This window comes from Electrona antarctica (genome assembly GCF_951216825.1).
Source record: "Electrona antarctica genome assembly, chromosome: 7".
NCBI classification, from domain to species: domain Eukaryota; kingdom Metazoa; phylum Chordata; class Actinopteri; order Myctophiformes; family Myctophidae; genus Electrona; species Electrona antarctica.
Window position 1 is genome coordinate 545698 of NC_136812.1, and position 19618 is coordinate 565315.

Sequence of the window (19618 nt, forward strand, 5' to 3'; positions counted from 1 at the left end):
TATTAATGCTGGTCTGGCTGCTTCAGTAGATGGAGGTCTAACGACTCCTTCTCTTATGGGTAATTATAATATGAATTAATGTTGGCCTGGCTGCTTCTGTCATCAGTAGATGGAGGTCTAACGACTCCTTCTCTTATGGGTAATTATAATATTATTAATGATATTAATGTTGGTCTGGCTGCTTCAGTCATCAGTAGATGGAGGTCTAACGACTCCTTCTCTTATGGGTAATTATAATATGAATTAATGTTGGCCTGGCTGCTTCTGTCATCAGTAGATGGAGGTCTAACGACTCCTTCTCTTATGGGTAATTATAATATTATTAATGATATTAATGTTGGCCTGGCTGCTTCAGTCATCAGTAGATGGAGGTCTAACGACTCCTCTTATGGGTAATTATAATATTATAATAATTATAATCTATCGATAAATGTTTGGAGTGATCAAAACTAGCAGTAGAATACAAGTTTAGAAGCAACTTCCAGAAACATGAACGTCTCAGTTAAATGTCAGGGTTAGGGTTCAGCTGGTCAGGGTTCAGCTGGTCAGGGTTCAGCTGGTCAGGGTTAGGGTTCAGCTGGTCAGGGTTCAGCTGGTCAGGGTTCAGCTGGTCAGGGTTAGGGTTCAGCTGGTCGGCCCTAAATCATCATCGTCTTGTAGATGTTATTTAGCTTCATTCCATGAGATCTAACGACTCCTTTATGGCTAATTATAATATCATTAATATTAACACTCCTTCTAATTATAATATCATTAATATTAACACTCCTTCTAATTATAATATCATTAATATTAACACTTCTAATTATAATATCATTAATATTAACACTTCTAATTATAATATCATTAATATTAACACTCCTTCTAATTATAATATCATTAATATTAACACTTCTAATTATAATATCATTAATATTAACACTCCTTCTAATTATAATATCATTAATATTAACACTTCTAATTATAATATCATTAATATTAACACTCCTTCTAATTATAATATCATTAATATTAACACTCCTTCTAATTATAATATCATTAATATTAACACTTCTAATTATAATATCATTAATATTAACACTCCTTCTAATTATAATATCATTAATATTAACACTCCTTCTAATTATAATATCATTAATATTAACACTTCTAATTATAATATCATTAATATTAACACTTCTAATTATAATATCATTAATATTAACACTCCTTCTAATTATAATATCATTAATATTAACACTCCTTCTAATTATAATATCATTAATATTAACACTCCTTCTAATTATAATATCATTAATATTAACACTTCTAATTATAATATCAATAATATTAACACTCCTTCTAATTATAATATCATTAATATTAACACTCCTTCTAATTATAATATCATTAATATTAACACTCCTTCTAATTATAATATCATTAATATTAACACTCCTTCTAATTATAATATCATTAATATTAACACTCCTTCTAATTATAATATCATTAATATTAACACTCCTTCTAATTATAATATCATTAATATTAACACTCCTTCTAATTATAATATCATTAATATTAACACTCCTTCTAATTATAATATCATTAATATTAACACTTCTAATTATAATATCATTAATATTAACACTTCTAATTATAATATCATTAATATTAACACTTCTAATTATAATATCATTAATATTAACACTTCTAATTATAATATCATTAATATTAACACTTCTAATTATAATATCATTAATATTAACACTCCTTCTAATTATAATATCATTAATATTAACACTCCTTCTAATTATAATATCATTAATATTAACACTCCTTCTAATTATAATATCATTAATATTAACACTTCTAATTATAATATCATTAATATTAACACTCCTTCTAATTATAATATCATTAATATTAACACTCCTTCTAATTATAATATCATTAATATTAACACTCCTTCTAATTATAATATCATTAATATTAACACTCCTTCTAATTATAATATCATTAATATTAACACTTCTAATTATAATATCATTAATATTAACACTCCTTCTAATTATAATATCATTAATATTAACACTTCTAATTATAATATCATTAATATTAACACTCCTTCTAATTATAATATCATTAATATTAACACTCCTTCTAATTATAATATCATTAATATTAACACTCCTTCTAATTATAATATCATTAATATTAACACTCCTTCTAATTATAATATCATTAATATTAACACTCCTTCTAATTATAATATCATTAATATTAACACTCCTTCTAATTATAATATCATTAATATTAACACTCCTTCTAATTATAATATCATTAATATTAACACTCCTTCTAATTATAATATCATTAATATTAACACTTCTAATTATAATATCAATAATATTAACACTCCTTCTAATTATAATATCATTAATATTAACACTTCTAATTATAATATCATTAATATTAACACTCCTTCTAATTATAATATCATTAATATTAACACTTCTAATTATAATATCATTAATATTAACACTCCTTCTAATTATAATATCATTAATATTAACACTCCTTCTAATTATAATATCATTAATATTAACACTCCTTCTAATTATAATATCATTAATATTAACACTCCTTCTAATTATAATATCATTAATATTAACACTTCTAATTATAATATCATTAATATTAACACTCCTTCTAATTATAATATCATTAATATTAACACTCCTTCTAATTATAATATCATTAATATTAACACTTCTAATTATAATATCATTAATATTAACACTCCTTCTAATTATAATATCATTAATATTAACACTCCTTCTAATTATAATATCATTAATATTAACACTTCTAATTATAATATCATTAATATTAACACTCCTTCTAATTATAATATCATTAATATTAACACTTCTAATTATAATATCATTAATATTAACACTCCTTCTAATTATAATATCATTAATATTAACACTCCTTCTAATTATAATATCATTAATATTAACACTTCTAATTATAATATCATTAATATTAACACTCCTTCTAATTATAATATCATTAATATTAACACTCCTTCTAATTATAATATCATTAATATTAACACTCCTTCTAATTATAATATCATTAATATTAACACTTCTAATTATAATATCATTAATATTAACACTCCTTCTAATTATAATATCATTAATATTAACACTTCTAATTATAATATCATTAATATTAACACTCCTTCTAATTATAATATCATTAATATTAACACTCCTTCTAATTATAATATCATTAATATTAACACTCCTTCTAATTATAATATCATTAATATTAACACTCCTTCTAATTATAATATCATTAATATTAACACTTCTAATTATAATATCATTAATATTAACAGGTGCCGAATATAAGACTACTCTGATTACAAGACGACCCCCGTTTTTCAACACTCATTATTTGGTGCAAAACGCGTTGCAGACATAATCTGGTTCTTTATAAAGACAATGATTTCATTGTAAGATGATTTCTATAGAAACATTTTAATATGTATAGACCAGGGTTAGGGTTAGGGTTAGGGTTAGGGTTAGGGTTAGGGCTACTCCACTTCAGATGGTCCCAAGGACCACTTCCAAAAGTCCAAGGACTGCACGATAAAAATGTCGGTGAATAGGGGAAAAAAGTTAACTAATAGCTATCACAATGAAACTTCTTCAGTTGATTACTCATATTAAAACTAAGATTCTTTGTATTACAAGTTTTCTGAAATGATATGTTTAAATATGCAAATTAGGTATATGTGCTAATTTGCATACATTTCGGGATGATAAATCTGAAGATCGGATAAAGCCAGGTTAAAAATTATTTGATTTTGTTGACATATTAGAGACAAAGAAAATTAGGGGATTTTAGATATCTCTAATTATCACTCCACAAATCAGAAAATAGTGTCAACAGGCATAAGAAAAAAACCAATTTTCGGCATGTTTTTATGTATAAAATGTGATGTAAATCAGGCTGTGAATGATATATCAACAAACCCCTCTGTAAATTCCTGCAGAATATAGTTATGAATAAGACTGGAAGGTTTGGTGTATGTGAGTGCAACTGAAGTGGAGATTCTCTGTCCCAGGTATGGTGTATGTTATAGTTATGAATAAGACTGGAAGGTTTGGTGTATGTGAGTGCAACTGAAGTGGAGATTCTCTGTCAGGTATGGTGTATGTTATAGTTAGGAATAAGACTGGAAGGTTTGGTGTATGTGAGTGCAACTGAAGTGGAGATTCTCTGTTCAGGTATGAGGAAAACTCATTTTGAGAAAACAGCCTTTAAAGATTTGTATTGTAAAATTCCAAAACGTTTTATTTGAAGCCACTATTTTGAGACAACATATCTCATCCAAACCTTGGCAACAACATATAATGCCATATATCATTGGAAAGGTCTGGACCTCGAGCTGACTGTGGTTTGATCCAAATATGGTCACTTCCTTTGTACCAACAACCAATCATGAAAATAGAGCGTGGATTTTCACCCAGCAAAATGAGCTGTCATTGGCTAAAATAAACTACTAAAATAAACATCTAAATCTGTATTTTGAATGTTTATTTTGCTTTAGTTTGAAAGAAAACATGTTTAGGAAGCAAAATAGCAAAACAAAAAAAAGAATCATGATTTTACCTGCCATGTCTCGCCTTAAAGACGGTCCCAAGGACCACTTCCAAAAGTCCAAGGACCGCACGATAAAAATGTCAGTATTATTATTTTGACTACACGACTAGTCTAAACATGAAGGAAACGCAGTAAAAAGTTCCCAATGTGGGCCAAAACCTCAGTGAACCAAAACATTGTGATTATAATGATGGAGTTACAGGATGAGTTTCATTCACAACATGAAGAGAACATCATTATAATGATGGAGTTACAGGATGAGCTTCATTCACAACATGAAGAGAACATCATTATAATGATGGAGTTACAGGATGAGTTTCATTCACAACATGAAGAGAACATCATTATAATGATGGAGTTACAGGATGAGTTTCATTCACAACATGAAGAGAACATCATTATAATGATGGAGTTACAGGATGAGCTTCATTCACAACATAAAGAGAACATCATTATAATGATGGAGTTACAGGATGAGTTTCATTCACAACATGAAGAGAACATCATTATAATGATGGAGTTACAGGATGAGTTTCATTCATAAAGAGAACATCATTATAATGATGGAGTTACAGGATGAGTTTCATTCATGAAGAGAACATCATTATAATGTTGGAGTTACAGGATGAGTTTCATTCACAGCATGAAGAGAACATCATTATAATGATGGAGTTACAGGATGAGTTTCATTCACAGCATGAAGAGAACATCATTATAATGATGGAGTTACAGGATGAGTTTCATTCACAACATGAAGAGAACATCATTATAATGATGGAGTTACAGGATGAGTTTCATTCACAACATGAAGAGAACATCATTATAATGATGGAGTTACAGGATGAGTTTCATTCATAAAGAGAACATCATTATAATGATGGAGTTACAGGATGAGCTTCATTCATGAAGAGAACATCATTATAATGATGGAGTTACAGGATGAGCTTCATTCACAACATGAAGAGAACATCATTATAATGATGGAGTTACAGGATGAGTTTCATTCATGAAGAGAACATCATTATAATGATGGAGTTACAGGATGAGCTTCATTCATGAAGAGAACATCATTATAATGATGGAGTTACAGGATGAGTTTCATTCATAAAGAGAACATCATCATAATGATGGAGTTACAGGATGAGTTTCATTCACAACATGAAGAGAACATCATTATAATGATGGAGTTACAGGATGAGTTTCATTCACAACATGAAGAGAACATCATTATAATGATGGAGTTACAGGATGAGTTTCATTCACAACATGAAGAGAACATCATTATAATGATGGAGTTACAGGATGAGTTTCATTCACAGCATGAAGAGAACATCATTATAATGATGGAGTTACAGGATGAGTTTCATTCATAAAGAGAACATCATTATAATGATGGAGTTACAGGATGAGTTTCATTCATGAAGAGAACATCATTATAATGATGGAGTTACAGGATGAGTTTCATTCATGAAGAGAACATCATTATAATGATGGAGTTACAGGATGAGTTTCATTCATAAAGAGAACATCATTATAATGATGGAGTTACAGGATGAGTTTCATTCACAACATGAAGAGAACATCATTATAATGATGGAGTTACAGGATGAGTTTCATTCATGAAGAGAACATCATTATAATGATGGAGTTACAGGATGAGTTTCATTCACAACATGAAGAGAACATCATTATAATGATGGAGTTACAGGATGAGTTTCATTCACAACATGAAGAGAACATCATTATAATGATGGAGTTACAGGATGAGTTTCATTCACAACATGAAGAGAACATCATTATAATGATGGAGTTACAGGATGAGTTTCATTCACAACATGAAGAGAACATCATTATAATGATGGAGTTACAGGATGAGTTTCATTCACAGCATGAAGAGAACATCATTATAATGATGGAGTTACAGGATGAGTTTCATTCACAACATGAAGAGAACATCATTATAATGATGGAGTTACAGGATGAGCTTCATTCACAACATGAAGAGAACATCATTATAATGATGGAGTTACAGGATGAGTTTCATTCACAACATGAAGAGAACATCATTATAATGATGGAGTTACAGGATGAGTTTCATTCATAAAGAGAACATCATTATAATGATGGAGTTACAGGATGAGTTTCATTCATAAAGAGAACATCATTATAATGATGGAGTTACAGGATGAGTTTCATTCATGAAGAGAACATCATTATAATGATGGAGTTACAGGATGAGTTTCATTCACAACATGAAGAGAACATCATTATAATGATGGAGTTACAGGATGAGTTTCATTCACAACATGAAGAGAACATCATTATAATGATGGAGTTACAGGATGAGTTTCATTCACAACATGAAGAGAACATCATTATAATGATGGAGTTACAGGATGAGCTTCATTCATGAAGAGAACATCATTATAATGATGGAGTTACAGGATGAGCTTCATTCATGAAGAGAACATCATTATAATGATGGAGTTACAGGATGAGTTTTATTCACAACATGAAGAGAACATCATTATAATGATGGAGTTACAGGATGAGCTTCATTCATGAAGAGAACATCATTATAATGATGGAGTTACAGGATGAGTTTCATTCATGAAGAGAACATCATTATAATGATGGAGTTACAGGATGAGTTTCATTCATGAAGAGAACATCATTATAATGATGGAGTTACAGGATGAGTTTCATTCACAACATGAAGAGAACATCATTATAATGATGGAGTTACAGGATGAGTTTCATTCATGAAGAGAACATCATTATAATGATGGAGTTACAGGATGAGTTTCATTCATGAAGAGAACATCATTATAATGATGGAGTTACAGGATGAGTTTCATTCACAGCATGAAGAGAACATCATTATAATGATGGAGTTACAGGATGAGTTTCATTCACAACATAAAGAGAACATCATTATAATGATGGAGTTACAGGATGAGTTTCATTCACAGCATGAAGAGAACATCATTATAATGATGGAGTTACAGGATGAGTTTCATTCACAACATGAAGAGAACATCATTATAATGATGGAGTTACAGGATGAGTTTCATTCACAACATGAAGAGAACATCATTATAATGATGGAGTTACAGGATGAGTTTCATTCACAACATGAAGAGAACATCATTATAATGATGGAGTTACAGGATGAGTTTCATTCACAGCATGAAGAGAACATCATTATAATGATGGAGTTACAGGATGAGTTTCATTCACAACATGAAGAGAACATCATTATAATGTTGGAGTTACAGGATGAGCTTCATTCACAACATGAAGAGAACATCATTATAATGATGGAGTTACAGGATGAGTTTCATTCACAACATGAAGAGAACATCATTATAATGATGGAGTTACAGGATGAGCTTCATTCATGAAGAGAACATCATTATAATGATGGAGTTACAGGATGAGTTTCATTCATGAAGAGAACATCATTATAATGATGGAGTTACAGGATGAGTTTCATTCACAACATGAAGAGAACATCATTATAATGTTGGAGTTACAGGATGAGCTTCATTCACAACATGAAGAGAACATCATTATAATGATGGAGTTACAGGATGAGTTTCATTCACAACATGAAGAGAACATCATTATAATGATGGAGTTACAGGATGAGTTTCATTCACAACATGAAGAGAACATCATTATAATGATGGAGTTACAGGATGAGCTTCATTCATGAAGAGAACATCATTATAATGATGGAGTTACAGGATGAGTTTCATTCATGAAGAGAACATCATTATAATGATGGAGTTACAGGATGAGTTTCATTCACAGCATGAAGAGAACATCATTATAATGATGGAGTTACAGGATGAGCTTCATTCATGAAGAGAACATCATTATAATGATGGAGTTACAGGATGAGTTTCATTCATGAAGAGAACATCATTATAATGATGGAGTTACAGGATGAGTTTCATTCATGAAGAGAACATCATTATAATGATGGAGTTACAGGATGAGTTTCATTCACAACATGAAGAGAACATCATTATAATGATGGAGTTACAGGATGAGTTTCATTCATGAAGAGAACATCATTATAATGATGGAGTTACAGGATGAGTTTCATTCATAAAGAGAACATCATTATAATGATGGAGTTACAGGATGAGTTACATTCATGAAGAGAACATCATTATAATGATGGAGTTACAGGATGAGTTTCATTCACAACATGAAGAGAACATCATTATAATGATGGAGTTACAGGATGAGTTTCATTCACAACATGAAGAGAACATCATTATAATGTTGGAGTTACAGGATGAGCTTCATTCATGAAGAGAACATCATTATAATGATGGAGTTACAGGATGAGTTTCATTCATGAAGAGAACATCATTATAATGATGGAGTTACAGGATGAGTTTCATTCATGAAGAGAACATCATTATAATGATGGAGTTACAGGATGAGTTTCATTCACAACATGAAGAGAACATCATTATAATGATGGAGTTACAGGATGAGTTTCATTCATGAAGAGAACATCATTATAATGATGGAGTTACAGGATGAGTTTCATTCATAAAGAGAACATCATTATAATGATGGAGTTACAGGATGAGTTACATTCATGAAGAGAACATCATTATAATGATGGAGTTACAGGATGAGTTTCATTCACAACATGAAGAGAACATCATTATAATGATGGAGTTACAGGATGAGTTTCATTCACAACATGAAGAGAACATCATTATAATGTTGGAGTTACAGGATGAGCTTCATTCACAACATGAAGAGAACATCATTATAATGATGCAGTTACAGGATGAGTTTCATTCACAACATGAAGAGAACATCATTATAATGATGGAGTTACAGGATGAGTTTCATTCACAACATGAAGAGAACATCATTATAATGATGGAGTTACAGGATGAGCTTCATTCATGAAGAGAACATCATTATAATGATGGAGTTACAGGATGAGTTTCATTCATGAAGAGAACATCATTATAATGATGGAGTTACAGGATGAGTTTCATTCACAGCATGAAGAGAACATCATTATAATGATGGAGTTACAGGATGAGCTTCATTCATGAAGAGAACATCATTATAATGATGGAGTTACAGGATGAGTTTCATTCATGAAGAGAACATCATTATAATGATGGAGTTACAGGATGAGTTTCATTCACAACATGAAGAGAACATCATTATAATGATGGAGTTACAGGATGAGCTTCATTCATGAAGAGAACATCATTATAATGATGGAGTTACAGGATGAGTTTCATTCATGAAGAGAACATCATTATAATGATGGAGTTACAGGATGAGTTTCATTCACAACATGAAGAGAACATCATTATAATGTTGGAGTTACAGGATGAGCTTCATTCACAACATGAAGAGAACATCATTATAATGATGGAGTTACAGGATGAGCTTCATTCATGAAGAGAACATCATTATAATGATGGAGTTACAGGATGAGCTTCATTCATGAAGAGAACATCATTATAATGATGGAGTTACAGGATGAGTTTTATTCACAACATGAAGAGAACATCATTATAATGATGGAGTTACAGGATGAGCTTCATTCATGAAGAGAACATCATTATAATGATGGAGTTACAGGATGAGTTTCATTCATGAAGAGAACATCATTATAATGATGGAGTTACAGGATGAGTTTCATTCATGAAGAGAACATCATTATAATGATGGAGTTACAGGATGAGTTTCATTCACAACATGAAGAGAACATCATTATAATGATGGAGTTACAGGATGAGTTTCATTCACAACATGAAGAGAACATCATTATAATGATGGAGTTACAGGATGAGTTTCATTCACAACATGAAGAGAACATCATTATAATGATGGAGTTACAGGATGAGTTTCATTCATGAAGAGAACATCATTATAATGATGGAGTTACAGGATGAGTTTCATTCATAAAGAGAACATCATTATAATGATGGAGTTACAGGATGAGTTTCATTCATGAAGAGAACATCATTATAATGATGGAGTTACAGGATGAGCTTCATTCACAACATGAAGAGAACATCATTATAATGATGGAGTTACAGGATGAGTTTCATTCACAGCATGAAGAGAACATAATTATAATGATGGAGTTACAGGATGAGTTTGTGTGTGTGTGTGTGTGTGTGTGTGTGTGTGTGTGTGTGTAGGTATGTGCGTGCAGAGGTCTTGGCAGGCTTCGTAAACGGCTTGTTCCTCATCTTCACAGCATTCTTCATCTTCTCAGAGGGAGTGGAGGTACGTCATGATAACATCAATACGTCATAATAACATCAATACAGATACAGTTATTATCATTGTTTCAGGTTCACGTCATGGTCACGAAATCACCTGGAAATATTATGATGTTAGACCACCTTACAGCCCGTAGCCCCTCCCCTAGCCCGTAGCCCCTCCCCTAGCCTCGACCACCTTACAGCCTGTAGCCCCTCCCCTAGCCCGTAGCCCCTCCCCTAGCCTTGACCACCTTACAGCCCGTAGCCCCTCCCCTAGCCTTGACCACCTTACAGCCCGTAGCCCCTCCCCTAGCCCGTAGCCCCTCCCCTAGCCTCGACCACCTTACAGCCTGTAGCCCCTCCCCTAGCCTCGACCACCTTACAGCCCGTAGCCCCTCCCCTAGCCTGTAGCCCCTCCCCTATCCTCGACCACCTTACAGTAGCCCCTCCCCTAGCCTCCACCACCTTACAGCCCGTAGCCCCTCCCCTAGCCCGTAGCCCCTCCCCTATCCTCGACCACCTTACAGCCCGTAGCCCCTCCCCTATCCTCGACCACCTTACAGCCTGTAGCCCCTCCCCTAGCCTCGACCACCTTACAGCCTGTAGCCCCTCCCCTAGCCTGTAGCCCCTCCCCTATCCTCGACCACCTTACAGTAGCCCCTCCCCTATCCTCGACCACCTTACAGCCCGTAGCCCCTCCCCTAGCCTGTAGCCCCTCCCCTATCCTCGACCACCTTACAGCCTGTAGCCCCTCCCCTAGCCCGTAGCCCCTCCCCTAGCCTCGACCACCTTACAGCCTGTAGCCCCTCCCCTAGCCCGTAGCCCCTCCCCTATCCTCGACCACCTTACAGGCGTATGCAAAGGCTCAACTTATGTAACTAAGATTGCTAGCATTCTTATTAGATTTTTATGGTAGCATTTTATGTAGACAACAGACATAGCGTGCCACCGAGTGGCGCGCTACGAGCTTGTAGGTCTGCTATTTTTGAAAAATCGAAGAACGACGAAGACTGAAACATAGCTTTTTCAGAAAACTGTCAGGATGTAGAAGACATTTTTAGAATCTGATCTCAGGTCAAAATGTATTAAGAGCATCTGATAAATTACTACATTGTATCTATGGTTTTTATCAACGTGTAATGTGTGTGTTCTCCACCAGAGGGCGCTGGAGCCTCCAGACGTGCATCATGAGCGTCTACTTCCTGTCAGCATAGCAGGACTTTTGGTCAACCTGGTGGGAATATTCGTGTTCCAACACGGAGGACACGGACACTCCCACGGAGGAGACGCAGGTAGAGTGTGTGTGTGTGTGTGTGTGTGTGTGTGTGTGTGTGTGTGTGTGTGTGTGTGTGTGTGTGTGTGTGTGTGTGTGTGTGTGTGTGTGTGTGTGTGTGTGTGTGTGTGTGTGTGTGTGTGTGTGTGTGTGTGTGTGTGTGTGTGTGTGATATAACATAACATCTGGACAACCATGAATACAGTTTCAGTATACGGGAAACATTTTAAACAGTGCAGTGTGTGTTTGACCATCATCAGCTATAAAATACATTTCTTTAATTTATTTTAAACATCTGATTGACTTGTTGCCTGTCTGATTTGTGATGGAGGACTTTGGAGCTTTTTCATTGCTCTATATAAACTCTTTCATTGCTCTATATAAACTGTGATGGAGGACTTTGGAGCTCTTTCATTGCTCTATATAAACTCTTTCATTGCTCTATATAAACTCTTTCATTGCTATAAACTCGGCAACAAAAGTTCGGAAACGTAACTTTGCTCCATTATTTCTCCACTTTAATAATACCAATCGGTATTCTATCTTATATCATTTTAATCATTGATTAGTCACCTTTACAACGTATAGGGATCGCCACTGGCTCCAGAATCTCATCCCCATATCTCACTGCATTGAGATTGCCTTCAATGATGACAAGTTCTGTCTTGCCTGTGAGAGATACTGTCCCATACCAAGCTGTGATAGATACTGTCCCATACCAAGCTGTGATAGAGATACTGTCCCATACCAAGCTGTGATAGAGATACTGTCCCATACCAAGCTGTGATAGAGATACTGTCCCATACCAAGCTGTGATAGAGATACTGTCCCATACCAAGCTGTGATATAGATACTGTCCCATACCAAGCTGTGATAGAGATACTGTCCCATACCAAGCTGTGATAGAGATACTGTCCCATACCAAGCTGTGATAGATACTGTCCCATACCAAGCTGTGATAGAGATACTGTCCCATACCAAGCTGTGATAGAGATACTGTCCCATACCAAGCTGTGATAGAGATACTGTCCCATACCAAGCTGTGATAGAGATACTGTCCCATACCAAGCTGTGATAGAGATACTGTCCCATACCAAGCTGTGATATAGATACTGTCCCATACCAAGCTGTGATATAGATACTGTCCCATACCAAGCTGTGATAGAGATACTGTCCCATACCAAGCTGTGATATAGATACTGTCCCATACCAAGCTGTGATATAGATACTGTCCCATACCAAGCTGTGATAGATACTGTCCCATACCAAGCTGTGATAGATACTGTCCCATACCAAGCTGTGATAGAGATACTGTCCCATACCAAGCTGTGATAGAGATACTGTCCCATACCAAGCTGTGATAGAGATACTGTCCCATACCAAGCTGTGATAGATACTGTCCCATACCAAGCTGTGATAGATACTGTCCCATACCAAGCTGTGATAGAGATACTGTCCCATACCAAGCTGTGATATAGATACTGTACCATACCAAGCTGTGATAGAGATACTGTCCCATACCAAGCTGTGATAGAGATACTGTCCCATACCAAGCTGTGATAGAGATACTGTCCCATACCAAGCTGTGATAGATACTGTCCCATACCAAGCTGTGATAGATACTGTCCCATACCAAGCTGTGATATAGATACTGTCCCATACCAAGCTGTGATAGAGATACTGTCCCATACCAAGCTGTGATAGATACTGTCCCATACCAAGCTGTGATAGAGATACTGTCCCATACCAAGCTGTGATAGAGATACTGTCCCATACCAAGCTGTGATAGAGATACTGTACCATACCAAGCTGTGATAGAGATACTGTCCCATACCAAGCTGTGATAGAGATACTGTCCCATACCAAGCTGTGATAGATACTGTCCCATACCAAGCTGTGATAGAGATACTGTCCCATACCAAGCTGTGATAGAGATACTGTCCCATACCAAGCTGTGATAGATACTGTCCCATACCAAGCTGTGATAGAGATACTGTCCCATACCAAGCTGTGATAGATACTGTCCCATACCAAGCTGTGATAGAGATACTGTCCCATACCAAGCTGTGATAGATACTGTCCCATACCAAGCTGTGATAGATACTGTCCCATACCAAGCTGTGTTAGAGATACTGTCCCATACCAAGCTGTGATAGATACTGTCCCATACCAAGCTGTGATAGATACTGTCCCATACCAAGCTGTGATATAGATACTGTCCCATACCAAGCTGTGATATAGATACTGTCCCATACCAAGCTGTGATAGATACTGTCCCATACCAAGCTGTGATAGAGATACTGTCCCATACCAAGCTGTGATAGATACTGTCCCATACCAAGCTGTGATAGAGATACTGTCCCATACCAAGCTGTGATATAGATACTGTCCCATACCAAGCTGTGATAGAGATACTGTCCCATACCAAGCTGTGATAGAGATACTGTCCCATACCAAGCTGTGATAGAGATACTGTCCCATACCAAGCTGTGATAGAGATACTGTCCCATACCAAGCTGTGATAGAGATACTGTCCCATACCAAGCTGTGATAGAGATACTGTACCATACCAAGCTGTGATAGAGATACTGTACCATACCAAGCTGTGATAGAGATACTGTCCCATACCAAGATGTGATAGATACTGTCCCATACCAAGCTGTGATAGATACTGTCCCATACCAAGCTGTGTTAGAGATACTGTCCCATACCAAGCTGTGATAGATACTGTCCCATACCAAGCTGTGATAGATACTGTCCCATACCAAGCTGTGATAGATACTGTCCCATACCAAGCTGTGATAGATACTGTCCCATACCAAGCTGTGTTAGAGATACTGTCCCATACCAAGCTGTGATAGATACTGTCCCATACTAAGCTGTGATAGATACTGTCCCATACCAAGCTGTGATATAGATACTGTCCCATACCAAGCTGTGTTAGAGATACTGTCCCATACCAAGCTGTGATAGATACTGTCCCATACTAAGCTGTGATAGATACTGTCCCATACCAAGCTGTGATATAGATACTGTCCCATACTAAGCTGTGATAGATACTGTCCCATACCAAGCTGTGATAGAGATACTGTCCCATACCAAGCTGTGATAGAGATACTGTCCCATACCAAGCTGTGATAGAGATACTGTCCCATACCAAGATGTGATAGATACTGTCCCATACCAAGCTGTGATAGATACTGTCCCATACCAAGCTGTGTTAGAGATACTGTCCCATACCAAGCTGTGATAGATACTGTCCCATACCAAGCTGTGATAGATACTGTCCCATACCAAGCTGTGATAGATACTGTCCCATACCAAGCTGTGATAGATACTGTCCCATACCAAGCTGTGTTAGAGATACTGTCCCATACCAAGCTGTGATAGATACTGTCCCATACTAAGCTGTGATAGATACTGTCCCATACCAAGCTGTGATATAGATACTGTCCCATACCAAGCTGTGTTAGAGATACTGTCCCATACCAAGCTGTGATAGATACTGTCCCATACTAAGCTGTGATAGATACTGTCCCATACCAAGCTGTGATAGATACTGTCCCATACTAAGCTGTGATAGATACTGTCCCATACCAAGCTGTGATATAGATACTGTCCCATACCAAGCTGTGTTAGAGATACTGTCCCATACTAAGCTGTGATAGATACTGTCCCATACTAAGCTGTGATAGATACTGTCCCATACCAAGCTGTGATATAGATACTGTCCCATACTAAGCTGTGATAGATACTGTCCCATACCAAGCTGTGATATAGATACTGTCCCATACCAAGCTGTGTTAGAGATACTGTCCCATACCAAGCTGTGATAGATACTGTCCCATACTAAGCTGTGATAGATACTGTCCCATACCAAGCTGTGATATAGATACTGTACCATACCAAGCTGTGATAGATACTGTCCCATACCAAGCTGTGATAGAGATACTGTCCCATACCAAGCTGTGATAGAGATACTGTCCCATACCAAGCTGTGATAGATACTGTCCCATACCAAGCTGTGATAGATACTGTCCCATACCAAGCTGTGATAGATACTGTCCCATACCAAGCTGTGATAGATACTGTCCCATACCAAGCTGTGATAGAGATACTGTCCCATACCAAGCTGTGATAGATACTGTCCCATACTAAGCTGTGATAGATACTGTCCCATACCAAGCTGTGATAGATACTGTCCCATACCAAGCTGTGATAGAGATACTGTCCCATACCAAGCTGTGATAGATACTGTCCCATACTAAGCTGTGATAGATACTGTCCCATACCAAGCTGTGATAGATACTGTCCCATACCAAGCTGTGATAGAGATACTGTCCCATACTAAGCTGTGATAGATACTGTCCCATACCAAGCTGTGATAGATACTGTCCCATACCAAGCTGTGATAGAGATACTGTCCCATACCAAGCTGTGATAGAGATACTGTCCCATACCAAGCTGTGATAGATACTGTCCCATACCAAGCTGTGTTAGAGATACTGTCCCATACCAAGCTGTGATAGATACTGTCCCATACCAAGCTGTGATAGATACTGTCCCATACCAAGCTGTGATATAGATACTGTCCCATACCAAGCTGTGATATAGATACTGTCCCATACCAAGCTGTGATAGATACTGTCCCATACCAAGCTGTGTTAGAGATACTGTCCCATACCAAGCTGTGATAGATACTGTCCCATACCAAGCTGTGATAGATACTGTCCCATACCAAGCTGTGATATAGATACTGTCCCATACCAAGCTGTGATATAGATACTGTCCCATACCAAGCTGTGATAGATACTGTCCCATACCAAGCTGTGATATAGATACTGTCCCATACCAAGCTGTGATAGAGATACTGTCCCATACCAAGCTGTGATATAGATACTGTCCCATACCAAGCTGTGATAGAGATACTGTCCCATACCAAGCTGTGATAGAGATACTGTCCCATACCAAGCTGTGATAGAGATACTGTCCCATACCAAGCTGTGATAGAGATACTGTCCCATACCAAGCTGTGATAGAGATACTGTCCCATACCAAGCTGTGATAGAGATACTGTCCCATACCAAGCTGTGATAGAGATACTGTCCCATACCAAGCTGTGATAGATACTGTCCCATACCAAGCTGTGATAGAGATACTGTCCCATACCAAGCTGTGATAGATACTGTCCCATACCAAGCTGTGATAGAGATACTGTCCCATACCAAGCTGTGATAGAGATACTGTCCCATACCAAGCTGTGATAGAGATACTGTCCCATACCAAGCTGTGATAGAGATACTGTCCCATACCAAGCTGTGAGAGATACTGTCCCATACCAAGCTGTGATAGAGATACTGTCCCATACCAAGCTGTGATAGAGATACTGTCCCATACCAAGCTGTGATAGATACTGTCCCATACCAAGCTGTGATAGAGATACTGTCCCATACCAAGCTGTGATAGAGATACTGTCCCATACCAAGCTGTGATAGAGATACTGTCCCATACCAAGCTGTGATAGAGATACTGTCCCATACCAAGCTGTGATAGAGATACTGTCCCATACCAAGCTGTGAGAGATACTGTCCCATACCAAGCTGTGATAGATACTGTCCCATACCAAGCTGTGATAGAGATACTGTCCCATACCAAGCTGTGAGAGATACTGTCCCATACCAAGCTGTGATAGAGATACTGTCCCATACCAAGCTGTGATATAGATACTGTCCCATACCAAGCTGTGATAGAGATACTGTCCCATACCAAGCTGTGATATAGATACTGTCCCATACCAAGCTGTGATATAGATACTGTCCCATACCAAGCTGTGATAGATACTGTCCCATACCAAGCTGTGATATAGATACTGTCCCATACCAAGCTGTGATAGATACTGTCCCATACCAAGCTGTGATAGAGATACTGTCCCATACCAAGCTGTGATAGAGATACTGTCCCATACCAAGCTGTGATAGAGATACTGTCCCATACCAAGCTGTGATATAGATACTGTCCCATACCAAGCTGTGATATAGATACTGTCCCATACCAAGCTGTGATAGATACTGTCCCATACCAAGCTGTGAGAGATACTGTCCCATACCAAGCTGTGATATAGATACTGTCCCATACCAAGCTGTGGGAGATACTGTCCCATACCAAGCTGTGATAGATACTGTCCCATACCAAGCTGTGATAGATACTGTCCCATACCAAGCTGTGATATAGATACTGTCCCATACCAAGCTGTGATAGAGATACTGTCCCATACCAAGCTGTGATAGAGATACTGTCCCATACCAAGCTGTGATATAGATACTGTCCCATACCAAGCTGTGATAGATACTGTCCCATACCAAGCTGTGATATAGATACTGTCCCATACCAAGCTGTGATAGAGATACTGTCCCATACCAAGCTGTGATAGATACTGTCCCATACCAAGCTGTGATATAGATACTGTCCCATACCAAGCTGTGGGAGATACTGTCCCATACCAAGCTGTGATAGATACTGTCCCATACCAAGCTGTGATAGATACTGTCCCATACCAAGCTGTGATATAGATACTGTCCCATACCAAGCTGTGATATAGATACTGTCTCATACCAAGCTGTGATAGATACTGTCCCATACCAAGCTGTGATATAGATACTGTCCCATACCAAGCTGTGATAGAGATACTGTCCCATACCAAGCTGTGATAGAGATACTGTCCCATACCAAGCTGTGATAGAGATACTGTCCCATACCAAGCTGTGATAGATACTGTCCCATACCAAGCTGTGATAGAGATACTGTCCCATACCAAGCTGTGATAGAGATACTGTCCCATACCAAGCTGTGATAGATACTGTCCCATACCAAGCTGTGTTAGAGATACTGTCCCATACCAAGCTGTGATAGAGATACTGTCCCATACCAAGCTGTGATAGAGATACTGTCCCATACCAAGCTGTGATATAGATACTGTCCCATACCAAGCTGTGATATAGATACTGTCCCATACCAAGCTGTGATAGATACTGTCCCATACCAAGCTGTGAGAGATACTGTCCCATACCAAGCTGTGATATAGATACTGTCCCATACCAAGCTGTGGGAGATACTGTCCCATACCAAGCTGTGATAGATACTGTCCCATACCAAGCTGTGATATAGATACTGTCCCATACCAAGCTGTGATATAGATACTGTCCCATACCAAGCTGTGATAGATACTGTCCCATACCAAGCTGTGATATAGATACTGTCCCATACCAAGCTGTGATAGAGATACTGTCCCATACCAAGCTGTGATAGAGATACTGTCCCATACCAAGCTGTGATAGATACTGTCCCATACCAAGCTGTGATAGATACTGTCCCATACCAAGCTGTGATATAGATACTGTCCCATACCAAGCTGTGA

At 36.8% G+C, this 19618-nt stretch overlaps 1 protein-coding gene across 1 annotated transcript in view; it reads left to right on the forward strand.

The window, feature by feature from the left end:
- The window catches only part of slc30a7 (solute carrier family 30 member 7), a 45043-nt gene that overhangs the window by 12518 nt on the left and 12907 nt on the right, over positions 1 to 19618 (forward strand). Inside the window, exons 4-5 of the mRNA XM_079505345.1 lie at positions 10866 to 10953; positions 12091 to 12223. Of these exons, the coding sequence (XP_079361471.1) occupies positions 10866 to 10953; positions 12091 to 12223 (221 nt within the window). The remainder of the gene's footprint in view (positions 1 to 10865; positions 10954 to 12090; positions 12224 to 19618) is intronic.